General features: G+C 41.4%; 1 protein-coding gene across 4 annotated transcripts; it reads right to left on the reverse strand.

Annotated features, from left to right (window-relative positions):
• Positions 1–58: 58 nt before the first annotated feature.
• On the reverse strand, positions 59–25,887 carry LOC121326188 (solute carrier family 12 member 4-like). Of its 4 annotated transcripts, none has more exons than XM_041269385.1 (24): positions 25,642–25,884; positions 16,756–16,850; positions 15,940–16,068; positions 14,197–14,343; positions 13,314–13,368; positions 12,922–13,052; positions 12,253–12,494; positions 11,714–11,928; positions 11,193–11,357; positions 10,071–10,169; positions 9,455–9,512; positions 7,964–8,138; positions 7,426–7,544; positions 6,795–6,893; positions 6,352–6,471; positions 6,169–6,273; positions 5,715–5,883; positions 5,352–5,547; positions 4,556–4,725; positions 4,144–4,275; positions 3,897–4,004; positions 3,431–3,618; positions 2,734–2,867; positions 59–1,127 (listed from the first exon to the last, which is right to left on the reverse strand). In XM_041269385.1, exons 1-24 carry the CDS (start codon positions 25,775–25,777, stop codon positions 1,036–1,038), a joined length of 3,279 nt encoding a protein of 1,092 aa, XP_041125319.1. In that variant the 5' UTR covers positions 25,778–25,884; the 3' UTR covers positions 59–1,035. The 4 variants fall into 4 exon arrangements, with proteins under 4 accessions (XP_041125319.1, XP_041125320.1, XP_041125321.1 ...); XM_041269386.1 differs by lacking the exon at positions 25,642–25,884 and adding an exon at positions 19,204–19,359; XM_041269387.1 differs by lacking the exon at positions 14,197–14,343.
• Between the last annotated feature and the right edge of the window lie 616 nt (positions 25,888–26,503).

A 26,503-nucleotide genomic window follows, 5' to 3' on the forward strand; every position in this document is an offset into this window, starting at 1 on the left:
AAACTTTCCTTGTACTGTATATAAAACAAATTGGTTTTGAGAGGAAAGAAAGACAAAATTGTCTATAATGCTTTATTGGGTAAAAAGAATCTGCTTGTTTTTCTATATTTGGTGCAATTTAAAGTATAAGCCTATCCAAGTCAACAATAATGTAACTCAATGAATTCTAGAATTAAAAGCTGTAGATACAAAAGCAGATTTCAGTTCTACCTTGGCTGAATGGACAATCCACCATTATACTCTACAGAAGCCACATACTGACTAAACCAAGCATTACCTGGAAATGCTGTCCAAACACTCACTCACCCCTACTGAAAAACAAACACACCAGATCATCTCTGCTCATTACCAAGACAACTGGTATTTTATCCAACTTTGTTTTGGGAGTTTTTAGCAAATAAATAATAAAATCAGATTTTTTTGTAGCTTGCAGAAAGACGGCAAACCCCACCTTAACAGTTTAGCTTCTCGGCTAGCATAATAAACCATGATTACTATGAAAACATAAATGGTCTTTTCTAATAAAACTGTTAAAAACAAACCCATACCAAGAAAAGTGACATTCAGCAGTATAAGAAACATGTACTGCCATGAGGGGACTCACGTAAAGTTAGTGTCGATCTTGGAAACACTTGATGGGACTCGTTCTGGTCTGCAGTGTTTTAGCTGTGCATAAATATAAAAGCACTCCCTTAATCACATTACACAGCTCTGTACTGCAACTCCTTCCCACCAACAATATCTTCAGTTTCAGCTGCTACATCTTGAAATCTGCCAGAGATGACCATTCTTCTCAACAGTCGATCTAAGGATATGTATTCTGTACTCAGGATAGAATAGAGGCAATAAAGTCATTCAAAGAAAGCTATGAGCTTGACCAATCACACTTCTAATGTATTGGCAAATTTAAAAAAAAAGTTTGTTAAATTTCTCCTTTTTTTCTGTCCTAATTTGGAATGTCTTCAATTCTACTGGCAAAAAAAAAGTGCAGTGGGTCTCCCAGCCTGGGGTGTGTGTAATAATAATGCTGGTGTTTCAGGAGTAGATGGTGATGACTTCTCTGCCCCCTCCTCGCACCAGCAGCACTCGCTCCAGACCCTCTGTCAACACCTCCAGGAATTCCATATCTGTGCGGAAGAATCAAGGAGAACGCTGGACCAGGTTCAGGGAATAAAGAATGCCACTGTGCATCATTCAATCTCAACAATTTATAGGAGGCAGTGTGGTCCAGTAGTTAAATTCCAGGGGCTTGTAACCAAAAGGTCAACGGTTCAAATCCTACCTCTGCCACTAGCTGACTCACTGTGTGACCTGTACATCTCATTATCCCACTAGATTTAAACATCACAAAATCAAGATCCAGTCTAAAACAAATTTCAACACACACAAAAAAAAATACCAATATAAAATGGATATTCGGCTCGAGTCTGTGACCTAGCAGGTAATGGCCACTGCATTGGACAGTAATACTAAATGGAAGAAAATTCCAACAGCTGAAAGAATGGCTTTAGAGTCAGAATCAATCAAGTTAAAACAGATTTAACACTTCTGACAGAACATTAACATTTCTCGATGAGAAAACAAGTATAAAAGCTTGGGTTCAGGGAATAAAGAATGCCACTGTGCATCAATGCAGAAGAGTTTTTAACTACTTAATTTCCATTTTCAATATAGCATGACTTTCCTTAATACTTATTTTCAAATATACTTGTGTGAAGAATGTTTTGTTATTAGATGAAAGTCTGTGCATGTTTAATGTTATCCCTGGTGTGTATCTGTTGATTCAGCACTGTAAGCTCCAAGTGTATTTTTAAAATTTAGCTCCAGTGGAATGAATCTTGTCTGGACTCTCTTCAATTCAAAGATCCTTATTTAGACATATTGTAACTATTTTATTTATGTTGCCATGAGTTCCCAGTAAAAGGCAGGGTAAATGTTCCTTTAACGACTTTAAATCTGCAAGCTTCAACTCCTACGCACATCTGCCCTGCGTGGTGCAACAAAGGGGCTGGCCTAGCCTGGGAAATGTTCCACTTCCACTTTTCCTGCTCGTTGACTTCTACAGAAACTGTCTCACATAAACTCCTGTGTGTTTTTAGACTGTTCAGGCTATTTCACATTCTCCCCTTATAGCAAAATCTGCACACACAGTTGATATCAGGGAAGGAGGGGGCAGATTAACCATGTTGCGGAAAAGAAGCCAGACAATCTGATCTGTACTTGACCAAATTGGCCGAGCGCTGCCCGGGGAAGGAGAGCTAGGTCAGCCAGGGTGTCCTCAGCTCACGGCGCACCAGTCTGGCCGGGCGCCTGCGAGCTTGCCTGTAAGTTGCCCAGAGCTGCGTTGTCCTCCGACGCTGTAGCTCTGGGTGGCTGCATGGTGAGTCTGCAGTGTGTAAAGATGCGGACGGCTGACGGCACACGCTTCAGAGGACAGCATGTGTTCATCTTCAATCCTCCCGAGTCAGCGCATGGGTGGTAGTGGTGAGCCGATCCCAAAAATAATTGGACACTACTAAACTGGGGAGAAAATAATAAAAATAATAATTGGCGGAGACTTAAAAAAAAAAAAAAAAAATCTGTGTTAGCATATTTTATATATATATATATTATTAAAAAATATTATTAAAAAAAATCTGGTTTAGGTGCAATATTTAACCAGATTATCGTGTAGAAATAAATTCAGTACAGGTGAAAGCTTGCATCATAGCCCTGACAATTCGTCAAGGATACAGTTTTCATCTCCATCCGAGTTCCTTGGCGGCCCGGGCATGTTGAGCAGCACCAGTTTGGCATCGTGGGATCTATTGACTATCACTTCGTTGAGCTTCACCGCTGTGTGCATCCTGCGCACGTTCGACTGGTCCCTGCAGATCACAAGCAGTGTCTCAGACTGGATAAATTACACGTGTACTTTCGAAAAGAGCAGCTGAGAAAAGGAAAAAGAAAAAAGTCCTGCACAGAAACTTACAGGTTTTCCCACTCCTCTTCCAGCGTGAACGCATACAGAGGAAAGAAAATAATTACTGTGTGAAGAGAAAGACATATTGCAGCACAGGCCCTCACCACATAAAACATGCTAGAGCCGTTTACTAAACAAGCAGAAACTTACAAACAAGTCTCGACTGATACAGAAGGAAACAACATGCACAAAGATCACTGTATTCTAGAATGTAATCTCAACGGAATGTTTGCTTTACCTCTGGTCAGAGGAAACGTCTGGGTTTATTAACACTGACCTCAGTGACCACAGAGTAGATAAAAGAAAGAATACTCTCTTGGCTGTCCAAGTGAGAAACTTTGAAAGAATAAAAAGATGCAACTGTTTGACAAACGGATTCACAGTACCAGGGACCTTGTATTGCAGTAGTTGTCCAGCACAGACTTCTGTTCTTCAGTCAGTGTAATTTGCGAAAGTCTTTGCACTCACGGTTTAATACTGATCAGTTCTCGGAAGTTCTGCGGGGCGCTGTGCCTGTTCCTCCTCTCGGCATCGTACTTGTCCTTTGTCCAGGTCATCTGAATCTTCTCAGGAACGCTCTCCACCACCTCCTCCTCTTCATCGGAGTACAGACTCCCCATGCGGACCAAAGAGTGCCGGTCCTTCACCAGCTGAGCCTGCAGGGACAGCCACAGTTACAGCTGTGTGAGTGGGCAGCTATTCAACACTGCTAACCCCAGGAAGAGCTCCGTGAGTGGGCAGGCTCCCAGCAGTGCAGCTATTCAGCACCGCTAACCCCATTTCAAATTAAAGGAAAACAATATCACATTACAAGGGGGTGTTGGTTTTAACTAGGGATGAAGTTTAGCAGCTATTCAAGCACCAAGTAAAAGAAATGCTACCAGTTTAGCAGAGTACGATTCCAAGGCCTTAGTAAGTCAGAGAAAAAGGGTACCTCTCTGTCCCTCTCTGCATTGGATAAGCGCATCTGCTGTAACATCTGGGACCTCTGTTCCATCATCAGGGTCCGTTCGTACGTGTACGCTGAGATATCACTGTTGTGCTAGAGCAGGGGAAAAAAAAAAAAATCAGATCACAAATTCAACTGAAAGACAAAGAACACTGCTCTTGTTATTATTTTAACACTGTGTACCTGTGCAGGAAGATTACCCTTCCCTCCCTCCCTTCAAATGCTTCCTTACCATCTCCACCACCTCGACCTGCGCCTCTATTCGGAGTTGGTAGAGGAACGTGGCAAGATCCTTTTTCATCTGAATGCTGTTGTCATCCATTTGCGCGACAGTGAAAATACGCATCTTACATTTTCTCCACACCTACAAAACACACAAAAAAACCAAACAAAAGAAACCACACTGCAATTGGGGGTGCAACGTACAGATCCAAAGGGCTTGTCATGCAACCTTTGAGGACTAAATACGATATACTGTACACATTACATACTGTACTGATTCTGGACAGTATTAAGGAGATCTGTCGAGTTTTACTTTTATCTGTGGGAATACAGTATCGCCACATATTCCCATCATCAGAGGACTAGAAATCTTTTGAATGCTGCACATAGTTCCTGATTTTCAGCTGCAGCTCAGGACCCACCTTGTGCTGTTTCAGCAGGAATGGCAGCAGCATTAGCATGCCCCCGTCGTGCACGATCCACCACACGTCCATGTGGCCCTCAGTGAAGCGCTCATGGTTGCTCGGGTAGAAGGAGACGTTCTTCGGCACCATCAAAGCCAAGTGAGCTGCCGTAGTGCAACGAATTGTGTCTGTGGAGAAAAACAAAGCAGGGCATGAACTGATGAATGACGCCTTGAAGAGACATGATATGCTTCCCAGATATTGAAAGCAGGGTCTTTTTGTTGGATGTTGGTTAAAAACAGGTGTTTCTACTATTCAACCATTTGCTCAGTTTATTTATAAAAATCTTTAGGTCTTTCTGTTGATGGCTATGTGGCTATTAGGATTTACTGCCCTAAAGTATGCTTTAGGAGTTTATGTGTTGATGCAACCTGCTAAAATAAAACAGCACAGAGCTGTTCCCTACTGCAACAAAATACTGTAAAACTGTCCCACGAGCAGGGACAAACTGAACTCTAAACATGAGGCACAACACCTAGCATGGTGGCATGGTCATTATCGATGTAAACTAATGTATTGCTGTTTTTTTTTTCAAGAAGGGGAAGTTAAAGATCTAAGTGCACATACAAACCAAAAATCTGTGTGAAGCAGACCTTGCTGGCTGATAGATAAGGGATACGCATGGACAGGGTTTCCTCTAACACAGCGAAAACCCAAACCCAGCTAGCGTCTACCAGGGAAAGAACGTTTGCTGTACTAAAATTGGCTCATGAAGGTGGCAGAAATACTATTGCTAGTGAAGTTAACATCTTACTGATGAATGTTTTCCAGGCTCGTGGGTCCTCGCTCTGCCTCCATCCGTAGGGCCAGCCCATCACCACTGTGTTGTGTTTCATGCCGCCCAGTCCACAGGACTGAATCAAATGAGCGATCCCGTCACGCACCTTATTGGCTACGATCACTTGACAAAAGCCTTTCACCTTTTCAATCTCCATCATGTTCTTAATGGCCTAACAAACAACTGAAGGTAATATTAAACACATCTACTGTACAGGACATATGTTTAACAATTTGGAAAAATTCACAACTTTACAAAAGTTACGTGATTGTAAAAAATCTAAAAACAACAGCACTTTCTGAAAGTTTATCAGAAAAAGCAAACTCAGACTGTCGCTACCTGTTCTGAAGCCTGCGCCTCTCCAAAGGTCTCCAGGTAATTGCCTTGGATCACTGATCCCACAATTGTGAGGCCTTTCCCGGCTTTCAGCTGGGATGCAAACGTCAGCAGTCGGGGGTATTTTACATGCAGGTCCTCATCTAACTTCAGCAGCACAAGCAGCTGGGGCCTGTCAAAACACACAAGCATGGCTTGACCCAACACTCTCACATTCACTGCATTCTAGAATTCTTGTAGAGCGGTTCAGCTGCTGCTTCTCTTCGATACCTAAAACATACATCAATCCCCCTTTAAAATACACCATAACATCTACAAGAAGTACTTTTAGTGTTAAACTTAAACTGCATTGTTTTCCAGTGTGCACAGGAAATGTCAATCCCCATGCAAGTCAGGCAGCAACAACAGCATTGATATACATTCAGGGACAAACCCCCTGCACTGGCCAGTTACTTGCCTCCAGTTCTTTGTATGAGGAGGGCCATCTTCCAATCTCAGCAAGGCATAGCGGGCTGCACTTAAAGACAAGCCTCTGATACCATCACCCCATTCCTTCTCCGCTCTGGGGGGAAAAAAGGATTATGCTGGTTTATAAAAATAAAAACAACAATAATAATAATAATAATAAATCCAGACCTACCCCTGGTATTCAATGTACTTGTAGATCATGCCAGCGATCACCATTGCCACTAATGCGTAGTACCAGGACGAGATGAACATGAGTGCCAGACAGAGGCTCATCCCCAGGAAGGACAGAGCCCTGAGGGAGGAAGCACAGCACCTCGTTCAGAACCATCGTGCAGCTTCACATGGGCTTGGACACAACAGGAGGGCATGTGATGGTTCAGACCATGGGCTGCATTGCTCACACGCCAGGAAAGCCCACAAACAATACATTGTCATATTTGACTTTCATATTCCTTTTATTGTACGTGAAAGAAAACAGACTTCTGCAACTTGACAATCAATGCAGTACCAGCCTCGACAAAGTCACTGTTGCAGAAAGTCACATGGTAATTCCAGCTGATTAAGCAAGAAGGACTGGCCATTTCTCTAGGGTACAGCATGCACTTCTCTTCTTACCAGTGGTAGTATTTGAACCGGGGTCTCCAGTTGGGGGTTCTCAGCAGAGTCTGCACAGCACACGCCAAGTTAACAAAAAGATAGCACATCAGGAAGAACCTGAAGAGAGGATTCAAACAAACACAAATTCTTCTTTCTAAACAGCAGAGGGTGGGTCAGTCAGGCTTGGCTCTGATCCACTATTATTATTATTATTATTATTGCATTGCTGAATGCATTTGTGTACTATGGTAATGTGTTTACATGTAGAGCAGATGGCAGTGTAGCTAGTAGGGGGTTACTTTGTTCATTCATGTTTAGGCCTAGATGACCATTAACTGTATTTACCATCCATGGTTAAATGAATATATTTAATTAAGCCTGTTATCAAGTAGTGCACCTGGTAATCCAGTTTACACATGCCTCAAGGTAGTTTAAGGGGTGTAGTAATACACAAACAAACAGAGCGGAAACGGGCCCACCAATCAAAACCATGCCAATTACAGTGTGATGGCAAATCATTAATACATTCGTAAACCCTGCAAGAATCTCGGGTCTGAACAAATCCTGGGTTATCAGATCCTGAAAAGCAAGACCTATTGCCAATTCTGTTTGACGTGCACATATTTCTGAAACAGTGTGGGCTGCTCACATGGAGAGAATAGGAGCCACCATGTCTAGGGAAGCGATGAGGATCCCGAGCTCGGCGATGAGGCCGGTCAAGAGCAGCGCCCAGGTCGGCTCCCCATTGGCCTTCCCATGACCAAACACCTGTCCAACAAACAAACAAACAAAGCAAATGTATTAAAATGAGGTCTAAAGTGCACCCATCTCACACTGCTATAAAAACAGAAGCCAAGTTCAAACAAGTGTAAACATAACACATTAACATTAACACATTTTTAAATACTGTACAGCAGTATTTAAAAACAACAACAACTGGGGGGGGTATCAAAATATAAATGTGTTCTGGCATAAAGTCCACAGGTGGATTCATTAAACGCTCAGTAACAAAAGAGGAACTAAAACAAATAAAAACACCCAAAAACAACTACTGCCACCAAACAGCAGCAACCTGGTGCTGGATGGTCTATTACTATAGAGTTCCGAGCCAGCACAGAGCGGCCAGGGCAGGGCAGGTCAGAACAGTCTATTCATTTGCAGAGGGCAACGGGAGGGGTGGTACGAACCCGCAGGAAGGGGATGATGTTGTCCTTGGAGATGGCCTGCAGGAGCCGAGGCGCCCCGGTCAGGCTCTGCAGGCCGGCCCCGCAGGTGGAGAAGAAGGAGCCAATGACAATGACCCAGGGGGAGGGCCAGGACAGTGTTCCCACCACCAGGGTCTTCTTCACAGCATCCCCGAATCTGAGGGGAGGGGAGCAGCAGCCAGGTTGGGGATGTGCACATAAAGACATCTCACATTATTTTTTATTGGTTTGTACTTATTTTATGATTTAAAAAAAAAAAAAAAAAAGTTTTAATGTATTACACTTTTTGATTTTGTGTACTCAATGCTCAAGTTAGTCTGCATCCTAGTTAGTCTGCCTCCCCTCACAGCTTTGCGAGACCTCGCCCCTCAATCCTGACCACTGGGTTACAGTTACCTGCCTGTCCTACAACCATGACAAGCACAGACTGCCAACTATAACCGCAAAATAAATATCAGATTCCACTTCCCTTCACGTCAGAGATCAATACTGAACATAAGAACATAAGAAAGTTTACAAACGAGAGGAGGCCATTCGGCCCATCTTGCTCGTTTGGTTGTTAGTAGCTTATTGATCCCAAAATCTCATCAAGCAGCTTCTTGAAGGATCCCAGGGTGTCAGCTTCAACAGCATTACTGGGGAGTTGATTCCAGACCCTCACAATTCTCTGTGTAAAAAAGTGTCTCCTATTTTCTGTTCTGAATGCCCCTTTTTCTAAACTCCATTTGTGACCCCTGGTTCTTGTTTCTTTTTTCAGGCTGAAAAAGTCCCTTGGGTCGACACTGTCAATACCTTTTAGAATTTTGAATGCTTGAATTAGGTCGCCACGTAGTCTTCTTTGTTCAAGACTGAACAGATTCAATTCTTTTAGCCTGTCTACATATGACATGCCTTTTAAGCCCGGAATAATTCTGGTCGCTCTTCTTTGCACTCTTTCTAGAGCAGCAATATCTTTTTTATAGCGAGGTGACCAGAACTGCACACAATATTCAAGATGAGGTCTTACTAGTGCATTGTACAGTTTTAACATTACTTCCCTTGATTTAAATTCAACACTTTTCACAATGTATCCGAGCATCTTGTTAGCCTTTTTTATAGCTTCCCCACATTGTCTAGATGAAGACATTTCTGAGTCAACAAAAACTCCTAGGTCTTTTTCATAGATTCCTTCTCCAATTTCAATATCTCCCATATGATATTTATAATGTACATTTTTGAAGCTGGAGTGACTGATGTTACAGATGAAAAACTTTCTCCAAAACACGTAACAGTGTTTGCTTAGGATACAGTCAAACCTGTTTTAAAAGACAACAGTGCCTGGACTACATCCCACTCTCAAATCGAGCCTGGCTGGATTGAGATGAAGCACTTCTGAAACGACAGTGTTCAAGTACTGAGCAGATGAAACTGCTCTTGAGAACAGGAACAGAAGATACCCCCCAGACCAGAGGAAACTTTTACTAACGCACTTACTTATCTCGTAGGACCACCCCTTCAAGGCAAGCTCCGAACAACACCACAGAACTGAAGTCTGAGTTGTGCGGTCAAGGAATTCAAAACACACATGCCGTGAGAAACTGCACTGCATGGATTAATCACATTTCACATCAAAATAAAACACTAGAAAATATACATATCGCATTTCAGAGCTTATATGTACAAGTAACTTATCCTTAGCAATATCAATATCATGTATGGCTAAGTGGCAAATCTTGTGGTAGATTAATATTAAAAGATTACAGAATACCAAAACAAAAAATTCTAGTAACAGTGGTTGAAATGCTAGTCTGGTAGAAGTTTGAGTTTTACTTACAAGCTCAACACACAGTATCTAAACTATACCGTTGTCTTATCCAAAGTAAAGGCCTCAGCTTCTGCATGCTAAAGCAGCAGCTGTCCACAACACACTGGCAACAAGATTTTAGACAGGATGTACCTGTTTTCCCAAGTGTTATGTATCTCCATTTTGTAGCAATTAAGTTAATTAGATACCAGCGGAAATGCTTTGACCTACAGAACAGGAAATGTTTGTGTCACAGGGGACGGTAGCAACAGACAATCTGGTCGCCTTCATGCCACGAAAGGATACAAACTAGTGATGTTGTGATGATAGCCAGGATTGTCCCAACAGGGATGGATTTCTGTGCGTCTTTGAGATCTCCGGATCTATTGGAACCAGCCATAATTCCTGAGCAAGGCAAGAAGATTCTTTAAAAGCACTTCACTGTACATACAAGCCCAACTCTGTCAATTAAACAATGGTTTCAATTAAAGAATATTTCTTGCGTCAGAAAATAAAGATTGGAATTTGCTGTCAAAGAACTAGTCGACAGAGATATACAAACTTTTTTTATTTATTTTTTTAATACAACATCCAGGAAAGCCTCCACTTAAATATTTCAGCTCTATTTGCACTCGGAATTATCCAACAGTGATTGACAGTGCCCAGCTCCACATTTCTGTGCCACATTTCTTTAAGATTATAACTCTCAAGTGCCTTTATCACTGCCCTATGATGATTACATGTCAATTAAATTTCTGTGTCTGAAACAAAACTGTACAAAGATATACCATAGCTTTATTGATTCGTTTAGCGGTCTGTCCGGTGCTATTGGAGAGGATTCGTTTAGTGGTCTGTCCAGTGATAGTGTATCGATTCGTTTAGCGGTCTGTCCAGTGATAGTGTATCGATTCGTTTAGCGGTCTGTCCGGTGCTATTGGAGAGGATTCGTTTAGTGGTCTGTCCAGTGATACTGTATCGATTCGTTTAGTGGTCTGTCCAGTGATACTGTATCGATTCGTTTAGTGGTCTGTCCAGTGATACTGTATCGATTTGTTTAGTGGTCTGTCCAGTGATACTGTATCGATTCGTTTAGTGGTCTGTCCAGTGATACTGTATCGATTTGTTTAGCGGTCTGTCCGGTGCTATTGGAGAGGATTCGTTTAGTGGTCTGTCCAGTGATACTGTATCGATTCGTTTAGTGGTCTGTCCAGTGATACTGTATCGATTTGTTTAGTGGTCTGTCCAGTGATACTGTATCGATTCGTTTAGTGGTCTGTCCAGTGATACTGTATCGATTTGTTTAGCGGTCTGTCCGGTGCTATTGGAGAGGATTCGTTTAGCGGTCTGTCCGGTGATACTGGAGTGCAGTGCACTTTTAGACCCGCATACAGGTTTGCAGTGTATAATGAGATCCCCTGCCCAGCTCACCGGTCACGGAGGGGAAGAAGATGCCCACGAGCACAGTGAAGGAGGTGGCGATGTCAGAGGACACATACAGGTACAGGTTACTCAGAGATCCGTGCACATCTGCGGAGGGCAAGCCAGGCTTCTCCAAGATCTCACCTTTCTCCATGTAGCTGGCCCACAGGTTGCCTGAAAGAATCAATCCCCGCAAATTATAATGGATCTGTGCCTTCTTGAAAACACCACATGCATTTATACACTTCAAAGATCGATAAAGGATGGGGCATTTTTGGTTGAAAATTGTTGAAAAACAATGTTTGGAATCTTTTCGGTTGTTAGTTTTATATCAATTCAGGATATGCAGTTTGCAAATGCAATGCTATAGATACTATACTGCTGTTGATCTGATGGGTGCTAGACCACTGGAGTGAGTCTGAACTACAACACTAACCCCATGTAGCCAACTCCAAGTACTACACTGGTCTCACCAGGCATATCTTTGTAAATGTACAGGACAGTTCTAAAGCCTCATTTCCACGCAGTACCTCTTATGATACCACTGGCCAGACCGGGGATCCCCTGTATTTCAGTGACATTGTTGTGTGCGAAATATTCATCACATGTTTCCACCGTCATGTTTGCAGTGCTGCAGAAATTCTCCCACAGCTTGCTTGCGACAGTCACGTTGTTTTCCACCACCGTCTTTGCACAGACGTCAAACAAGTCTCTAGAGAGCGTCCTGTTGCCCAACATGCAGATCCTGATTGAAAAAACATACAAGCATACGAGCCAGGAGGTGACTCTCCGAACCACAGCCGCAAAACATACAATGCACCACTTCAAGACATTGGTTTAGCCCTTTGTAACAATAAACATTAATTAAGATTTCATTATCAGGGACTGCAACCTTTCTATGCTTTTACCATTGTTTAACAAAATAATGTTTAACAGCAGTGATCATTGAAGAGGCGTGTCAGGATACATGTCGTTACAGTATGTCTACAGGGAAGGGTCTTAATCATTACTTCAATGCTGTACAGTATGTGACTTAACTTTAAAGATATGACTACGCACGCACACTTACGGAAACTCCAGAGGGAGAAAAATGGATTTGACTGCCCCAGCATATATTGACAAAATGGATATTATCACGCAAGCCAAGAAGAGAGAGGCGAACTTGTTGACATATTTCACCCCCACAAAGACAACCAGAGCCATGAAGCTGAGGAAAAGGGTCCCATAGACTCTCATATTGTTCAGCATGGCACTGTCCATGTCGTTCACGTCGCTGCTGTGGAATATTGCTGCCTCGGGAACGATGTATTTCTGAGCAAAAACAAATCAAACTGGAGGTCAAAGCCATGACTGGAGGAATGTCTAAGGAGGCGTACAGAAGCGATGAACAGGTACTGGAATAATCTGCCCTTTTCCTGCCCGGCAGCACTAAAACACACTTTGCTAGCTGTTTGAAATAAACTTCACCATACATACTTTTTCTTGCAAGACGATGTAGTACTCTGTGCATGATCTTTTTTTCTTGGAAAGTCAACAATTAAATCATGACATGTTTGTTCTGAATCACCTACGTAATTCCCCTTTGCCATTTAACCTTACCATAACTAACTCTAACCCTTTCCCTTACCATAACTAACTAACTAACTAACTCTAACCCTATCCTTTACTATAACCAACTCTTTCCCTAACCCTAAGCATAACTAACTCTAAGCCTAACTCTATCCCCTGCATTACTTACTAGTAATATTTCAACTGCACCCAGAATATACATGGCTGCTGCGAAGGTGGTCCCCAAGTAAAAACACAGGCCCACTGCGCCCCCAAACTCAGGGCCCAGCGACCTGGAGATCATGAAATAGGCACCTCCAGCTGCAAGACAAAACACAACTCAGGCTTGCATTTTAATAAAGGGACATAAACCTGCACTTCAAGGAACCTTTCCCATAACAGCCTCAGAACACCTGATTGCAATTGTAAATGAGTAATTGTTATAATATGCAAAAAGAGGAAAATTAAAAAGAAAAAAAAAGACAGTGAGATATATATGTGCTAAATAAGGGTTACACCACTGGCACATGATACAATCTTAACATAGCAGAAGATGTTTGCATGGAATTTGAGATGCTATACCTGGAACCACACCATTCGTAGCAATGGCACTCATTGATATGGCTGTTAACATTGTCTAAAGAGAAAGAAAAAGAATATTAGATGCATTCAGACTTTAGCTTATCCTTAAGTTATAAATCTTGTGTGAAGGAAAATGCAAAAATGCACTTAAAAGTATCACCAAGTGGTTCTTTCATTGCATTTATTTATTTATTTTTATTTTAAGAAAAATAAGTTTGGGCAGTATCTTCTGAAACCTGCACTACTGTATCTATTGTACCAGAGACAAAAGATCACTTAGAACTAGTGAACTCGGATTGAAGCCCAGGACAGCCAACACGTAACTTCAAGAGCCCTAACACCTTGAAACAAAACAAACAAGACAACAGCCACATTGTCGTCAGCAGAGTGCTGAGTTTAGCATGAAGACAGAGCGCTCTTCTGAATGCAGAGTCCCACTCACACAGCAGAGTGCTGAGTTTAGCATGAAGACAGAGCGCTCTTCTGAATGCAGAGCCCCACTCACACAGCAGAGTGCTGAGTTTAGCATGAAGACAGAGCGCTCTTCTGAATGCAGAGCCCCACTCACACAGCAGAGTGCTGAGTTTAGCATGAAGACAGAGCGCTCTTCTGAATGCAGAGCCCCACTCACACAGCAGAGTGCTGAGTTTAGCATGAAGACAGAGCGCTCTTCTGAATGCAGAGCCCCACTCACACAGCAGAGTGCTGAGTTTAGCATGAAGACAGAGCGCTCTTCTGAATGCAGAGCCCCACTCACACAGCAGAGTGCTGAGTTTAGCATGAAGACAGAGCGCTCTTCTGAATGCAGAGCCCCACTCACACAGCAAAGTGCTGAGTTTAGCATGAAGACAGAGCGCTCTTCTGAATGCAGAGTCCTACTCACACAGCAGCAGCATATTAAAACTATCAGGAGAGACTGCATGATCCCTGCCGTGCCTACGATCCAGGTCATGCGCAGGAACAGGATCACCCCGAAGATATTCTGCAGGCATGGCAGGTACACCCCCATCAGGGTGCCCATGCTGGGGGCCTGGGGGCAAAACAAAAACCAGCAGACTCTGTGAATCACACTCGTGGACAAATACCAGCTCGGGACGTTTACAACAATGCGTCGTTTACTTTGTGTATTTGAAATCTGATTATTCACCCAAAGTCTTGTTTGTGGGTTAGGGCGTCCACTTAGTGTTTTTCATGCCATACCTCTGTATAAACACACCAAAGTGTGTTTTTTTTTTTTTTTTGTCTTTTGTTATCAATGCCAAAGCCTTTTCTTATTGGTTACCATAACGAAACATACATATTCAATGTCAGTATTTTTATTTTTTTTGTTAGAGAGATACTGTAATTAAAAATAATAAGACAAAATGGAACAATTTAAAAAAAAAAAAAAACAGCGCCATCTTATGGCTCTTCTATGTTAATTTGACAGTAATAAAGTAAATAAGAAGTTAAACACTCCCATTTATTTTTACTTAGACGTGAATTAGATAATCCGTTTCTATCGGACAGACTTTGAAATATATCTATAGGGAAGTTGGTATGTACACTGCAAAGAACCCCTATTTTATTCCATTAAAAACATGCATGACTTGCTTACAATCTGTTCACCGACAGCCAGACCGGTACTCTCGGTTAAATATATTACCCGAGGGCCTGTAATTAGAACACAACAGCAAATATTTCAACTTGTTTTGTGAACAAACAGCACATATTACATGCTGTTCCACGCGATACACCAAAGCAACATTTCTCTGCACATGTGAATGGAAAAGCTATTGATTAAAGGCACTGAACAGGACTCTGAAGGTCACAGCAGCCCCTCTCTGCAGCATGCCAGGGCAGCAGGGCTGCAGGAGCAGAGGCAGAGCTTTGATTGGTGACTGCAGACACAGCGGTTCACACACAGCAGTCCCCCATCTGCAGAGCTTTGATGGGTGACTGCAGACAGCTGTTCACACACAGCAGCCTCCCATCTGCAGAGCAGAGGCAGGTCTTCTGGCTTTTACTGGATTCAAACCTGTAGAGGAGGAATATTCTTTCCTGGGTGTGGTCAGTCTGCACTATGTTTTCAAACAGAACAGCAGCACAGGGCTTCTGTTTTGGAAGCTTAAGGCTTTGGCAGAGAGAGCAATTAGGGCTTCCATTGCCAACAGTAAGCAGACAGCTGTGTATTTTTTTATGTAGTTCAGAGGACTCAAAACTACTGTTTGTGCAGCAAAGTGGAAACAAAGGTGGGATGCAGGACATGGCCCTGTACTGCACTCTTGAACTTCCCCCTGGGACCTGATTTGCATCTGGTCATGATAGATATGGTTTTCACATGGGCAGAAATACACATGGACAGGTCAGGTCTCAATTGTCTTGTCACTTGTCAGACACTTATCAGGAACCGTAGGCATAACTGTTAATATTGGCTGACTCACTATTTCTTTATAGTCAACAGGTTGTGGTTTCCCGATTTAACAGAGAACACCTAATTGGTGTAATATATCATATAGCCTGATGACCGAGTTCTGGCCACGCTGTATAGCAGGTGTACAAGGTCTTGATGTCTTCTGTGCAAGTGGAACGAGTGCCCAGTTATTACCCACCCTGTCCCACAGCTGTGTGCAGTGGCTAGGCTCACCTTTGGGATCTTCTTGGAGCCCTCTGCACTCTCTGCCTCCTCGTGCTCCTTGGCTCCCTGGGTGATGATGGTGTAGTTGACCAGCCGGTTGAGGAGGGAGGACACCTTGGGGCGAATGTCCAGCTCCTCCTGCACACAACAGAATGAAAAACCTGCTCATTTACATGCAGCACAGACTTTCATTGCATAGCAGCTTGACCTATTAGTGGTTTTACTATGAGTTTAATAAGACACACCTGAGCTTGTGACCTGTACACTGTGGCTAATCAAGCTTGTAGTAAAACCTGGAATGAGTCAAACTGCTATGCAAAAGGAATCTTCTATGCATTTACATCCCTGTCATCACAAACATATCCTCTACATGGAAGCATAAAATGTGTGTGTATGGGTTAGCATAACCTACATTCACAGTATGAGGAATAACCTCTTCAAAATTCAGTTCATCAACCCAGCCAGAGGGCAGAACTCCTGTGACTTATATTTCCATACCCTCAAAAACCTGTGCTAAGAAATGCCACATTTAAATTGGATGAGCCTCAACATCCTGCCAAGATTCCCCTGACAATGACTTGAAACAGAAGTCCTTTACGGACACTGGATTCTATCAACTGATCTAAAAAAACAGGAGACAGATGTTCATACCCCACTGTTTCAATACTCAATTACAAACCTGCAATTTTACTTACTTTTGAAAGACAAATAAAATCACATTACACTCAGTTAGATTCAGTCTGCACTTAGATCCACTTGATTCAGCAGCTGCATCACCCTAGATCTAAAGCACATGAGAAACGGCACTGTGTGAATACACGGTACCTCAAACAAGGCCAAGTTCTTGTCATAGTAGTCATTTCCATTTGCCGTGTCAGCGCTATTCAGAAAAGGGCTATTTTCTTTATGTTGGCCGTGACCTGGAAGAGAAAACACAAGCAGCTATTTCAATACAGCAACATAACGGGGCACTGTACAATAGCAAGTGAGGTGTACTGACACAAGAGCCTTTACACAGCTTTACGAAATCTGGCAATGGCCAGGGCTTTCATAAGCTCCCACAGTTTATTAAACAGGGCACCCAGTGAGACATGGCTGGAATCAGGCAGTAATGTTGACTGGAGTTGTGTTTAGGTTAGACTAGGAGGCAATACAGTGGCTGTGCTCATCCTGGCTTAGAGCCCTGTACAGTACTGGAGGGCTTGTGATTTCAGAATAGAAATTAGTGCCAGAAATACATTGATGCAGGTGGGATGTAAAAACAGTGCACCTGCATGTTGAGGGGTGCTTGCAATCTTAACCATGTCTGGGTCAGAAAGGGGTATAAATGATTCAAAATATCTTCAAATTTAAAGAAAATGGGGAAGTGCAATTAACTCTAATAATTAGATTAGCGTGATCCTTTCTGCAGCATTCAAGACCATTTTCTATTTAGGACTGAGTAACCCCAACACAAACACATTAGTCTCATGCAATCCTACCAAACCGCAGCGAGCATTATTAAATTACATTTCAAATCACATCAATACACACCTGCATTAATATCCATGAAAAAAAGCTTAATCTTAAAATTGGATTTAACGACCATAGAAGAATTACTTGGAGCCAATGCATGGCATAAATATTTCCGTACCATAGCACAAAGGGAATGCAATACCACTCTTGTAAGAATGTGTACTCTTTTAAATGCAGAGCAAAACTAGTCTCATATGATTTTATTGTAGATCGCTGCATTTATTCAGACAGAAAACACACATGCTTGGTTGCGAAACTCCTGCATTCAAGCTTACCATAAGCTCTGGATGAAAATCTGCTATTTGTGCTTCAGCGTATAACACTGTGAGCTTGTGTGCCTAATTTAACATGCAGGCTCTTTAAATTACTGCTGTCAGAGTTTTTCAATTAGAAGGCATACCGGCAGATCTTTTGTTTTAGTAACACTGCAGCTCCTGTTTGCGTTCCAGACAAATCTTTTATTGTAGTGGTCCAGAGAGTTTCTTGTTTTTCAAAGCCTGTTTTTACACATCTTTCAGTGGCTCAAAAGCAAGAAGAGACCATGAAGTCGTTATTTGAATGAACTAGTCTTGATGTTCCCAGTAGTTCGGAGCAAGTCCATTCACAATGTACCGTACTATCTCTTTCAAAATATTAAGGTGACAGTTCTTCACAACTCTGTGTTCTACAGTACCGCAGGCTCAGCCAAATGACAAGGTCTTTAAACTTTGTCTGCAGAGAGTCCTTAGAGGAATATACTTGGCTCCATTGTTAGAGCTACAGTACTGTATCTACAGGTGCAAGGTCAGTGCTTCCTTTGAGGTGTCGTATACAGCAGAAAACACGAAAAACTTAGCAAAACCCTGAAGTCTGAACAAATTTGAAAAAAACACCAAACACACAAAAAACATCAGGTAATTCTAATTTACACAATACACAGTTCCAATCACTTTCTAACAGACTGTGTTCTAACTTGGAAAGTGTTACAATTATTTAAACTGATCTCGTCATCCCTTGAAAGAAGTATTTTTAACTTACCATTGTACTATGAATCACAATAAATCAGTTAGGTTTTAATCCCAAAATCCATTAACCTTTGAGGAGCGTGAAGCAAAACGCATTCGTTTTTCAGGAATTACACACACATTATAAGTTGCTTTTAAAAGCACAGTGCTGCTCAGTCCTGTATTTAGTGTAAACACTGCTGCCACGGTGCAAGCAGGTTAACTAGAGAAAGGCAACAACACAGGGTTCTAAAAAGTGATTGGTTTAAACTTTTCCCAGCACATTCTACATCTGGTTTTCTACATTGTACAGTAAACCACCCATCTGTGACCTGTTCCATATAAAAGACCAGCTCATTATTAATATCTAGTATCAGAACCCAAACTAATCTGGATTTACACAGGGCTGCAATGAAGCATGTCCACTGTATTACAGTGTATAAGCGGATACGAAGATGAAAATGGTCAATATCAAATTTCATATAATTAATAACAAAGATCCAAATTACCATGTTCTTTAGTACCATTTCCTAACTAAGATCTCATGTCTTTGGTTACACCTTAATTATCCAAGTGCATCTCGGCAGTGAGAAAAAAACAAACACTTAGGCTGTTTCCAACACACACCAGGATAACTGCACAGCACACTATGCCAGCTGCTTTCCCAGTCCCCTCACAACAAACCCTGCACACTTCGGTCGCACTGGTGACACTGCAATGCTAATGCTCCATGCTCCAGCATGCTAAGTTATGCGCAAAAGGGCCATGCACCCACCTGTTTTGTACACTACATTTCCATTTTCAGTAACCTGGTTTACCATTCTTCTCACACAGTGGCCCTCATTCAGTACACATTCCAGCTGGAGCTTGAGAAAGCCCTACTGCAAAGGGTATGGTGTCCCAGTGGGGCTGTCCTGTGTTGACGAATAACTGCATGCATCATCAGGCATCCAGCAGTATTACGTTAGTTCTGGGACCAATAGGGATCCTCCAGGGGGAGGACTGTGGGTGCCCACTGAAATCCTACTGGAGTGGATGGCACAGGGTTTACTTTTTGCACAATACATGTAAGTACACAAATGTATCAGAAAAGGGTTAGGGTTAAGGTTATCTTTAGGCACTATATAACTTTGTACAAGTACACATGTAGTTACTAAGTAATTAATAAAAAGTAATTAGAGACACAATGTAAAGTGTAGCCAAACTGACATTAATAAAGCATTAAATTGGGGGGTAGTTTTCAAATCAACCACAACTTCACAGCAAAAAGGTGAAACTGTAAGAAACTAGGTCACAAAGACAAACGTTGGGTAGTTCCTCTTCCTCTTCCTCCAAGAGTACACTATATGGTTTATTTTATCTTATTCTCAAATTAAGCAATTTCTGTATATAGATATATAAATGAGTACCAAATGAAAAGCCTTTAAATCCAACTGAAGTATTTATTTCTAGTTTAAAATATTCAATATATTTTAAATAATTAATATTTAAATATCTGTATGGGTTACTAGATTTAACAAAAAATGGAAGCTTGCAAAAAATTCCTTTCCACTCACTGCTGTTGACCTTTCAGTTCCCATGGCAACAAGTAATGTGCACAGGCCGTTCCCAAAACTCTCAGACGTCCACTCCAGATCAAAAAAGCTGATTCAGCTTCATTTCTGGGTATTACATGCATGCGGATGCACTAGTAGAACTAGACCTTGCCTCCAAAGTTTGCACCGTTAATGTTTCAAAACTGCTTTTTTTTTTTTAAACGTTGCATAATCACCTATAAAAAAACTAATTATTCACATTTCTGTGTTGCCCTGATCTGCTGAAAGAACCAGGTTTCTTCTTGACTTCTGACGCATAATCAAGCTCACAGGCAATGATCAGAAAGGTTACTGTACAGAATTCAATAAGCCAGTCCAAGGAGGAAAGGTACCTTGTTCAGTGCAGAGCACGCTCTAGGATCTGATGCTTTGCCTGTACAGTCCTCTGGAGTTCTCTCCATCTCCATACTCTCTACAGTGCCAGGATGCTTAATGTTACTGGGGGGGTGAAAGCCAAGAACATTTGGGGATCCCTGTAATAGACCACTGATGGTCTCCAAGACAAACAGTGATAGTTCTGCCCAATGCTGCCCTCTTTCCTCTTCAGTGCCAACCCTGCATCACTTATCACTTGAGACTAATATGAGCGACTTCAGCCCCATGCAAAGTGTGCACAGATCGAACTCATTAAATAAACAGGGGAATGCAAAATAACTCTGTACACATGGGACTAGTGGACGTGGCTTGATTACCTGATGTCTGGACATTGGAATCGCATAATAAATAATGGTTTCGTTAAGAAATGAGATAAAATAAAAGTTCTGTAGTCTTATTTATAACTGGAATAGGTACCGTACATAAGCATTGGTAATCCTATACTTTATAAAATCTAGATGCTATGAACGCAGTACCCTTCTGATAAATGTGTTTTTTTAACAGCTCCCAATTAAAAAAATCCTAAATGGATTACCGCTTACTAGGATATTAAAGTCGCTTTGTGGTCCCCCCCCCCCAGCCCTGCTCAAAAGAAAACAACAGCTTTGCATGACAAGCCTGAACAAGTTCAGCTACATGAGGAATGATTTCCAGCTGGTAGATCAAAGAATGTCAAAAAATGATTATATTCTGCCAAGCCTCTCTGCTATCATGCGTGACAGAAGTTAAGAATTACTTAGCATCATATACGTCACGTTTTTCAACTCTCTGTTGTAGGGTTTTGCCCTGACCTACTGAAAGAACCAGGATTCTTCTTGACTTCCGATGCATACTCAAGTTCACAGCCGACGTTCAGAAAGGTTACTGTATAGAATTCAATAATAAGCCAAGCCAAAGAGAAAAGATAGCTTGTTCAGTGCAGAGCACACTCTGGAATGTGATGCTTCACCGGTACATTCCTCTGGAGTTCTCTCCCTATAAATAACTGACAAACCAGGGAGCACCTCAGTATCACTGGGGCAGGCTTTAGACTCAAAGAATACAAAAAGCTACCACAGACGGAATCCACTGCGCTGTTGTAAATGCTTCCTTCCTGCGAGTCACATCACAAGCAGAACTCTGTACAGTGTGCCGCTGACCTGAGACAACAAACCACCAAGCTGACGTCAACAGAATTTAAAATAAAATTAATTTATACAAACTCAAATAACATTACAGTCACACAGTACAAGCAGGAAGGTAACCAGCAGAAGAGTGGCAAAAGAAACTTGGAAATCTGGTATCTTAATGAGACATAAAAACAGGCTTTTCATTAAGAAAAGCCTAGCCCTGAGGGGATCACTTTTTTGCATGCTACAGGAAGGGTGCATTTAACACAGGGATTTCAATTGGATAATAAGCATAACTTTGTTGGTGGAGGACACAAATGGCTTGATATTTAAAAAATGAACTCCCTTACAAGCTGCTATTCAAGCCAAACGCATTTCCATTCCTGTTAAAGCTATGCTTAGTTTGCAAAGTTTTCATTTAAATCCACCACCGTTCAAACAAATATCGTCCTTTTTACATCTCCAAAAACATGCAGAGCATTAATGTATTAAATTGGACGGTGTTTCTATTAATAACACATGCAATGGTCGTTCGTGTACAGTCTGTGCTACCTTTTCCTTAAGCAATATCTGCTCAGGAAACAACAGCGGCTGTGATGCACACGTTTCTCTGAGAGCACTGAACGACTGCAGCCTATCTAGGAGATTGATATGCACACGCTGTAAATTCAAATTCATCTTTATTAAAATTAGGTTATTGGCATTTGAAGTACACCACAGCATATTCAGAATGAGATTTCAGGCTACACAGCAGAACAGAGATGAGGCATCAAGCAGCGTAGGTATTCAATCACATCTCTGGACCCTCTATAAGGAATGTAAATATCCCTTCAGTGCCACAGTGCGCCACCCGTTTTTTTGCTTTGTTTTTTATATAAACACATTATTTGCTCAGACTATCTTCTTGTAGATTTCAAAGGAATCAAAACTGTATTTGGTGGACTACTGGCCGATCCCTCCAGTTGGTTTTCAAGCAGCCACCAGAAATCCTTATCAACCTACAGCAGAATCTGCCCCAGCATTTAACATCAAACCAAACTCATCACACTGAAAAACATTAAGATTACCCTTCTTGCTAACTAACAGTCAAATTCCTTGCATTGAAGCAAACATGACTATGCATGTGCTTCAGCTTGCAACAGGGGTTTGAGAGGATTGAAAGATGCAATTGCAGGTACATGATGGGTTCAAATGGAATATTGTTCTTCCGTTTGGACAGGACTACACTGTCTGTACAGCCAGTAGATCAAATTAACAAAAAGGCATTTGTCAAAACTTAATCAATAAAAAAAAAAATATATATATATATATTACACATACAATAGTCCAAGTTGATGGTCACAGCAAACTCTTAGTATTCATTATATTATCCACAGTATCAAATAAAACGCAAACAAAATTACAAGCACAACATATAAGAAACTATGTCACGTTTCTTTAAATGGCTCCTTAAAATTCCAAAGCCTAGGAGTTTCAATGGTTAGGTCTTCCTTTCTTTCTTTTTTTTTTTTTTTTTTAAATTAACTTTTAAAAGATAGAATTAAACAGCACTAAGTACCATTAATTCAGCTAAGCTTGCTTCATGTTTGATTGCATCCCGGGCCATAACGTTAATCTTTCATTTTACTTGAGACATGCTTTGATTTGACATTTTTTGGGGGAGATTAATTCTTAATCCTTTAATTCAAAATGTAACAGAAAAAAATGCCACAAACTTCACAGGACCAATAAATGCAGTGTTGCCATGATTGCAATTCATTCACGCTACAGCGAACCCCAACAAGCTGTCCAGGACCAGTTCACTTCACATCCACTCAAGCACGCACAGGTAATGTGTTTGTTTCAGTCTTAATAACCAAGAACATGTCCACTGTTTACAAACATTAATGGATTTAAAAAAAAAAAAAAAGAGAGTTTGCTTTTAATGAAACTTTTCCAGACTAATGCTGACATACTGAACAGCAGACGAGAAACGTCAATTAACTTTTTTAAATGAACAATAATAAAAAGCAGTCAGGGTAAGGTTTGGTGAACAGTCTGGAATACAACATGCTTATTCACATTATCGGAATACTCTTTGACATTATGCCTGTACCACATCATAGTTTGCTTAACCCGGTTCAGCCTAGACAAAAAATGATTTTCTTCAAACCTCTGGTCTTTAATTCCCTCCCAAGAGCACCTGTTGAAATCTAGAACCGCAGAAACGACTCTTTAGCACTGTCTCGCAGGTCGCTCGTTTAACAGTTTTGTAACATTAACTACAATAATAATCAGCATTTGTTAATATTCCCAATGGTTCTGCAAGCTATTTGCAGTTCTGTTCATTGCTGCAGGACTCATGTGACCTGACAGCTTTCCTGGGCCACAAACACAAAGCTCTGCCTGCTTTTTTCTTTAACCTTTAACATGCAGTTATTTTTCAGCCCTGTGTAGGGTTAAGGTTTCACTTTTATGGAGTCATCATCGTCTATTTATTATCAGGTAAAGAAACTAGCACAAGAAAATATTATTTGCAGCATGCTCCAAACACAGGCAGTATCAAAGGAACATGCTTTCAATGCGTGTGTCTTTCTGAGCTGTGGCTCCTGTGGTTGTCAATGTGTTGCAGTGCGAGGGACCTCACTGCACTCTACAGGATAAATCAACGGTGTCTCAAAAGGTAATTTAGTGTAACTTCCAATGAAGTGTTTGGGGAGCAAGCTGTTAAACAAGGGCCATAGGACATATGCCTTACCTCCAACACCCCCTACCCCTTCAGCTGCATGCAATGTGCTGCACATCACATTATCACAGCTTCAGAAGGGTGCAACCTGGAAGGTGCTTAAGACATTTAAAAAAAAAAAAAAAAAAAAATCAACAAAACAAACCTTTAAAAAGACAGAACTAGCCAATAATAAAAGTCAATGGAGAAAGTTCACCTGGTGGTTTAAACATCAAAGCGTTTATTTAAGCAAACAGGAAGCTGACAGCATTAAAGAAAGCATTCTAAACGTCCCACTAAACTGATGAATGTCTGTCACTTCTGTCAACACACAAATAAACAAACAAATAAATATATAAATAGAAGCTGCAGGCCGGTGTTCAATGAACTGAAAAAAAAAACCCTTCACACCACTTCTGATGGAGATCCCTACAGTGGTGGCACTTTTATTAGAAGACCGAATGTGGTCCAGTCTTGTTACCAGCACCCCAGCAGACAGTTACCCAAGACAAAAGCATTTAATACAGCCCTACTGAAGCATGGGAATGTTCCCGGGCACAGGGCCCAGTGCAGTCAACAGACAGCACCCATTCATAGACCAGCATGCTGCAACTAATTTAGTGACACAATTAAGACTTTTCTGCATTGCTAGCAATTTAATGCAGGACAAAACAAAAACAAGACATAATTCAATAGATTAAAAGCTGGATAAAGTGTGTTTATCACCGGTAAATGGTAATCCAGCCCTTCAGCTATTTTTTTATGGCTGATAAAAACTTTGCAAATGAATATGTCTAGTCTGTGGCAAGTTGTTTTACTTTACATTTTCAACTTGAAAACTTCCAGAAATACAGACTGAAGGAAAAAGGAGCGTTTAACTGTGGTTAAAAGGAAACATTGGCTCCCATTTTCTTCCTGTCCTGCAGTTGTATGCATGGACCAATCACAACAAAGGCTCCGGCTGTCTCTTCTCAGGATCTAGGAGGAACTTTGCCATCTGTTTGCATGAGAAAGGAAAACTCTGTTGTCATTGTCTGTTATTAGACATCAGTCCAGCCCACACACCAGTGAAAGCTTCTTCACTGAAGGGTAAAACAGCAACAGTTTTCTTCTTAATTAAACCAAATATATAAATAAACACTAAAAAAAGAGCTATAACTCTATGCAATTACATGGTACTGAATTGATAAATCAATTCCATTTAGCATAGGATAAAATCCATGCACTCCAGAAGTATTGCACTTACAGACAAAAGCTCCCTTTTCAAACTTTAACACAGCAAAAAGTGCTCAACAGTCTCACCAAACAAGATGTTCAGCTACAGCTGCACGATGAATAAAGGGACTGTATAAATCACAGCAGACAGGGAATCAGTTTCTGGAAAGTGTTACACAAAAAAAAAAAAAAAAAAAAAAATGTTCATGACTTACCATCAGAGCTTACTGTGTCATTGTGGTCTCTCGAACCCGGCCCTGCATCTCTGTAATCAACCCAGTTGATGCCCTCCAAACTGTCATAGTTCGAAGTACGATTGTCTTCCACCGGCACCACTGTGAAGTGGGGCATTTTTCTACAGCAAGACGTGTTTGCTTTTGTTGCCCCTAGCTCGAGACCAGCCTGTTACACAGCAGCCACTGCCAAACTCCCAAACTCAGAACTGCATTCCAGCTGAGTTTGGTCACTTCCTCCAAATGAGATTTACCATCCTCCCCCTCCCTCCTGCTCCACCCATTGACTGGGCTCAAAGGCACTCTGTGGAACAGCATGCACAGACACAGCATCATTTACGTCTCAAAAGCTTTCCAGGCGCCCCAACCAGAACTACTGAACAACAACGACGGGGCAAGATATTCAGTAGCCATTACAATAAGGAAAGACCAGCAAGTGACAACAAGGCTACAAAATGGGAATTCCACTGCTAACTAGGAAATGTACTGCACTGCCACAAAAAGTACAACAACTCAAAGAAAGAATCGCAGAATTTGCATAGCATTGTTTTCTCTTTTGTTTTTCACTCTAGGGAGCTGTAAGAACTCCTCTTTCCGGCTGGCTATAAAAAGCACATACCCTGGGATGGGCGGATTTAGTTTTCCTCTATAAACAGTTGTTTTTTCTGGTTGGCACTCAAATCAAAAGAGGTTTTTATTGTGCTCAACACAAAAGCCCACTGCTTTATTCCACTATTTCCAACTTCTAAACTAAGGAATATGAAATAAAGCAATTACAAAAGACATCAGATGCTGTGTTAAGTGCAGATTTCAATGGTGCCACCGCTCAGTATAGCTGGGTCAG

Source organism: Polyodon spathula, chromosome 13 (genome assembly GCF_017654505.1).
Source record: "Polyodon spathula isolate WHYD16114869_AA chromosome 13, ASM1765450v1, whole genome shotgun sequence".
Taxonomy (NCBI): Eukaryota; Metazoa; Chordata; class Actinopteri; order Acipenseriformes; family Polyodontidae; genus Polyodon; species Polyodon spathula.

Coding starts and splice junctions, on each gene's coding strand:
- LOC121326188 (XM_041269385.1), bottom strand. CDS start 25,777: ATGCCCCACTTCACAGTGGTGCCGGTGGAAGACAATCGTACTTCGAAC. Junction 16,069..16,755: donor AGAACTTGGCCTTGTTTGAG/GTACCGTGTATT, acceptor TGTTGTGTGCAG/GAGGAGCTGGACATTCGCCC. Junction 13,369..14,196: donor TTTTAATATGCTGCTGCTGT/GTGAGTAGGACT, acceptor CTTTCTCTTTAG/ACAATGTTAACAGCCATATC.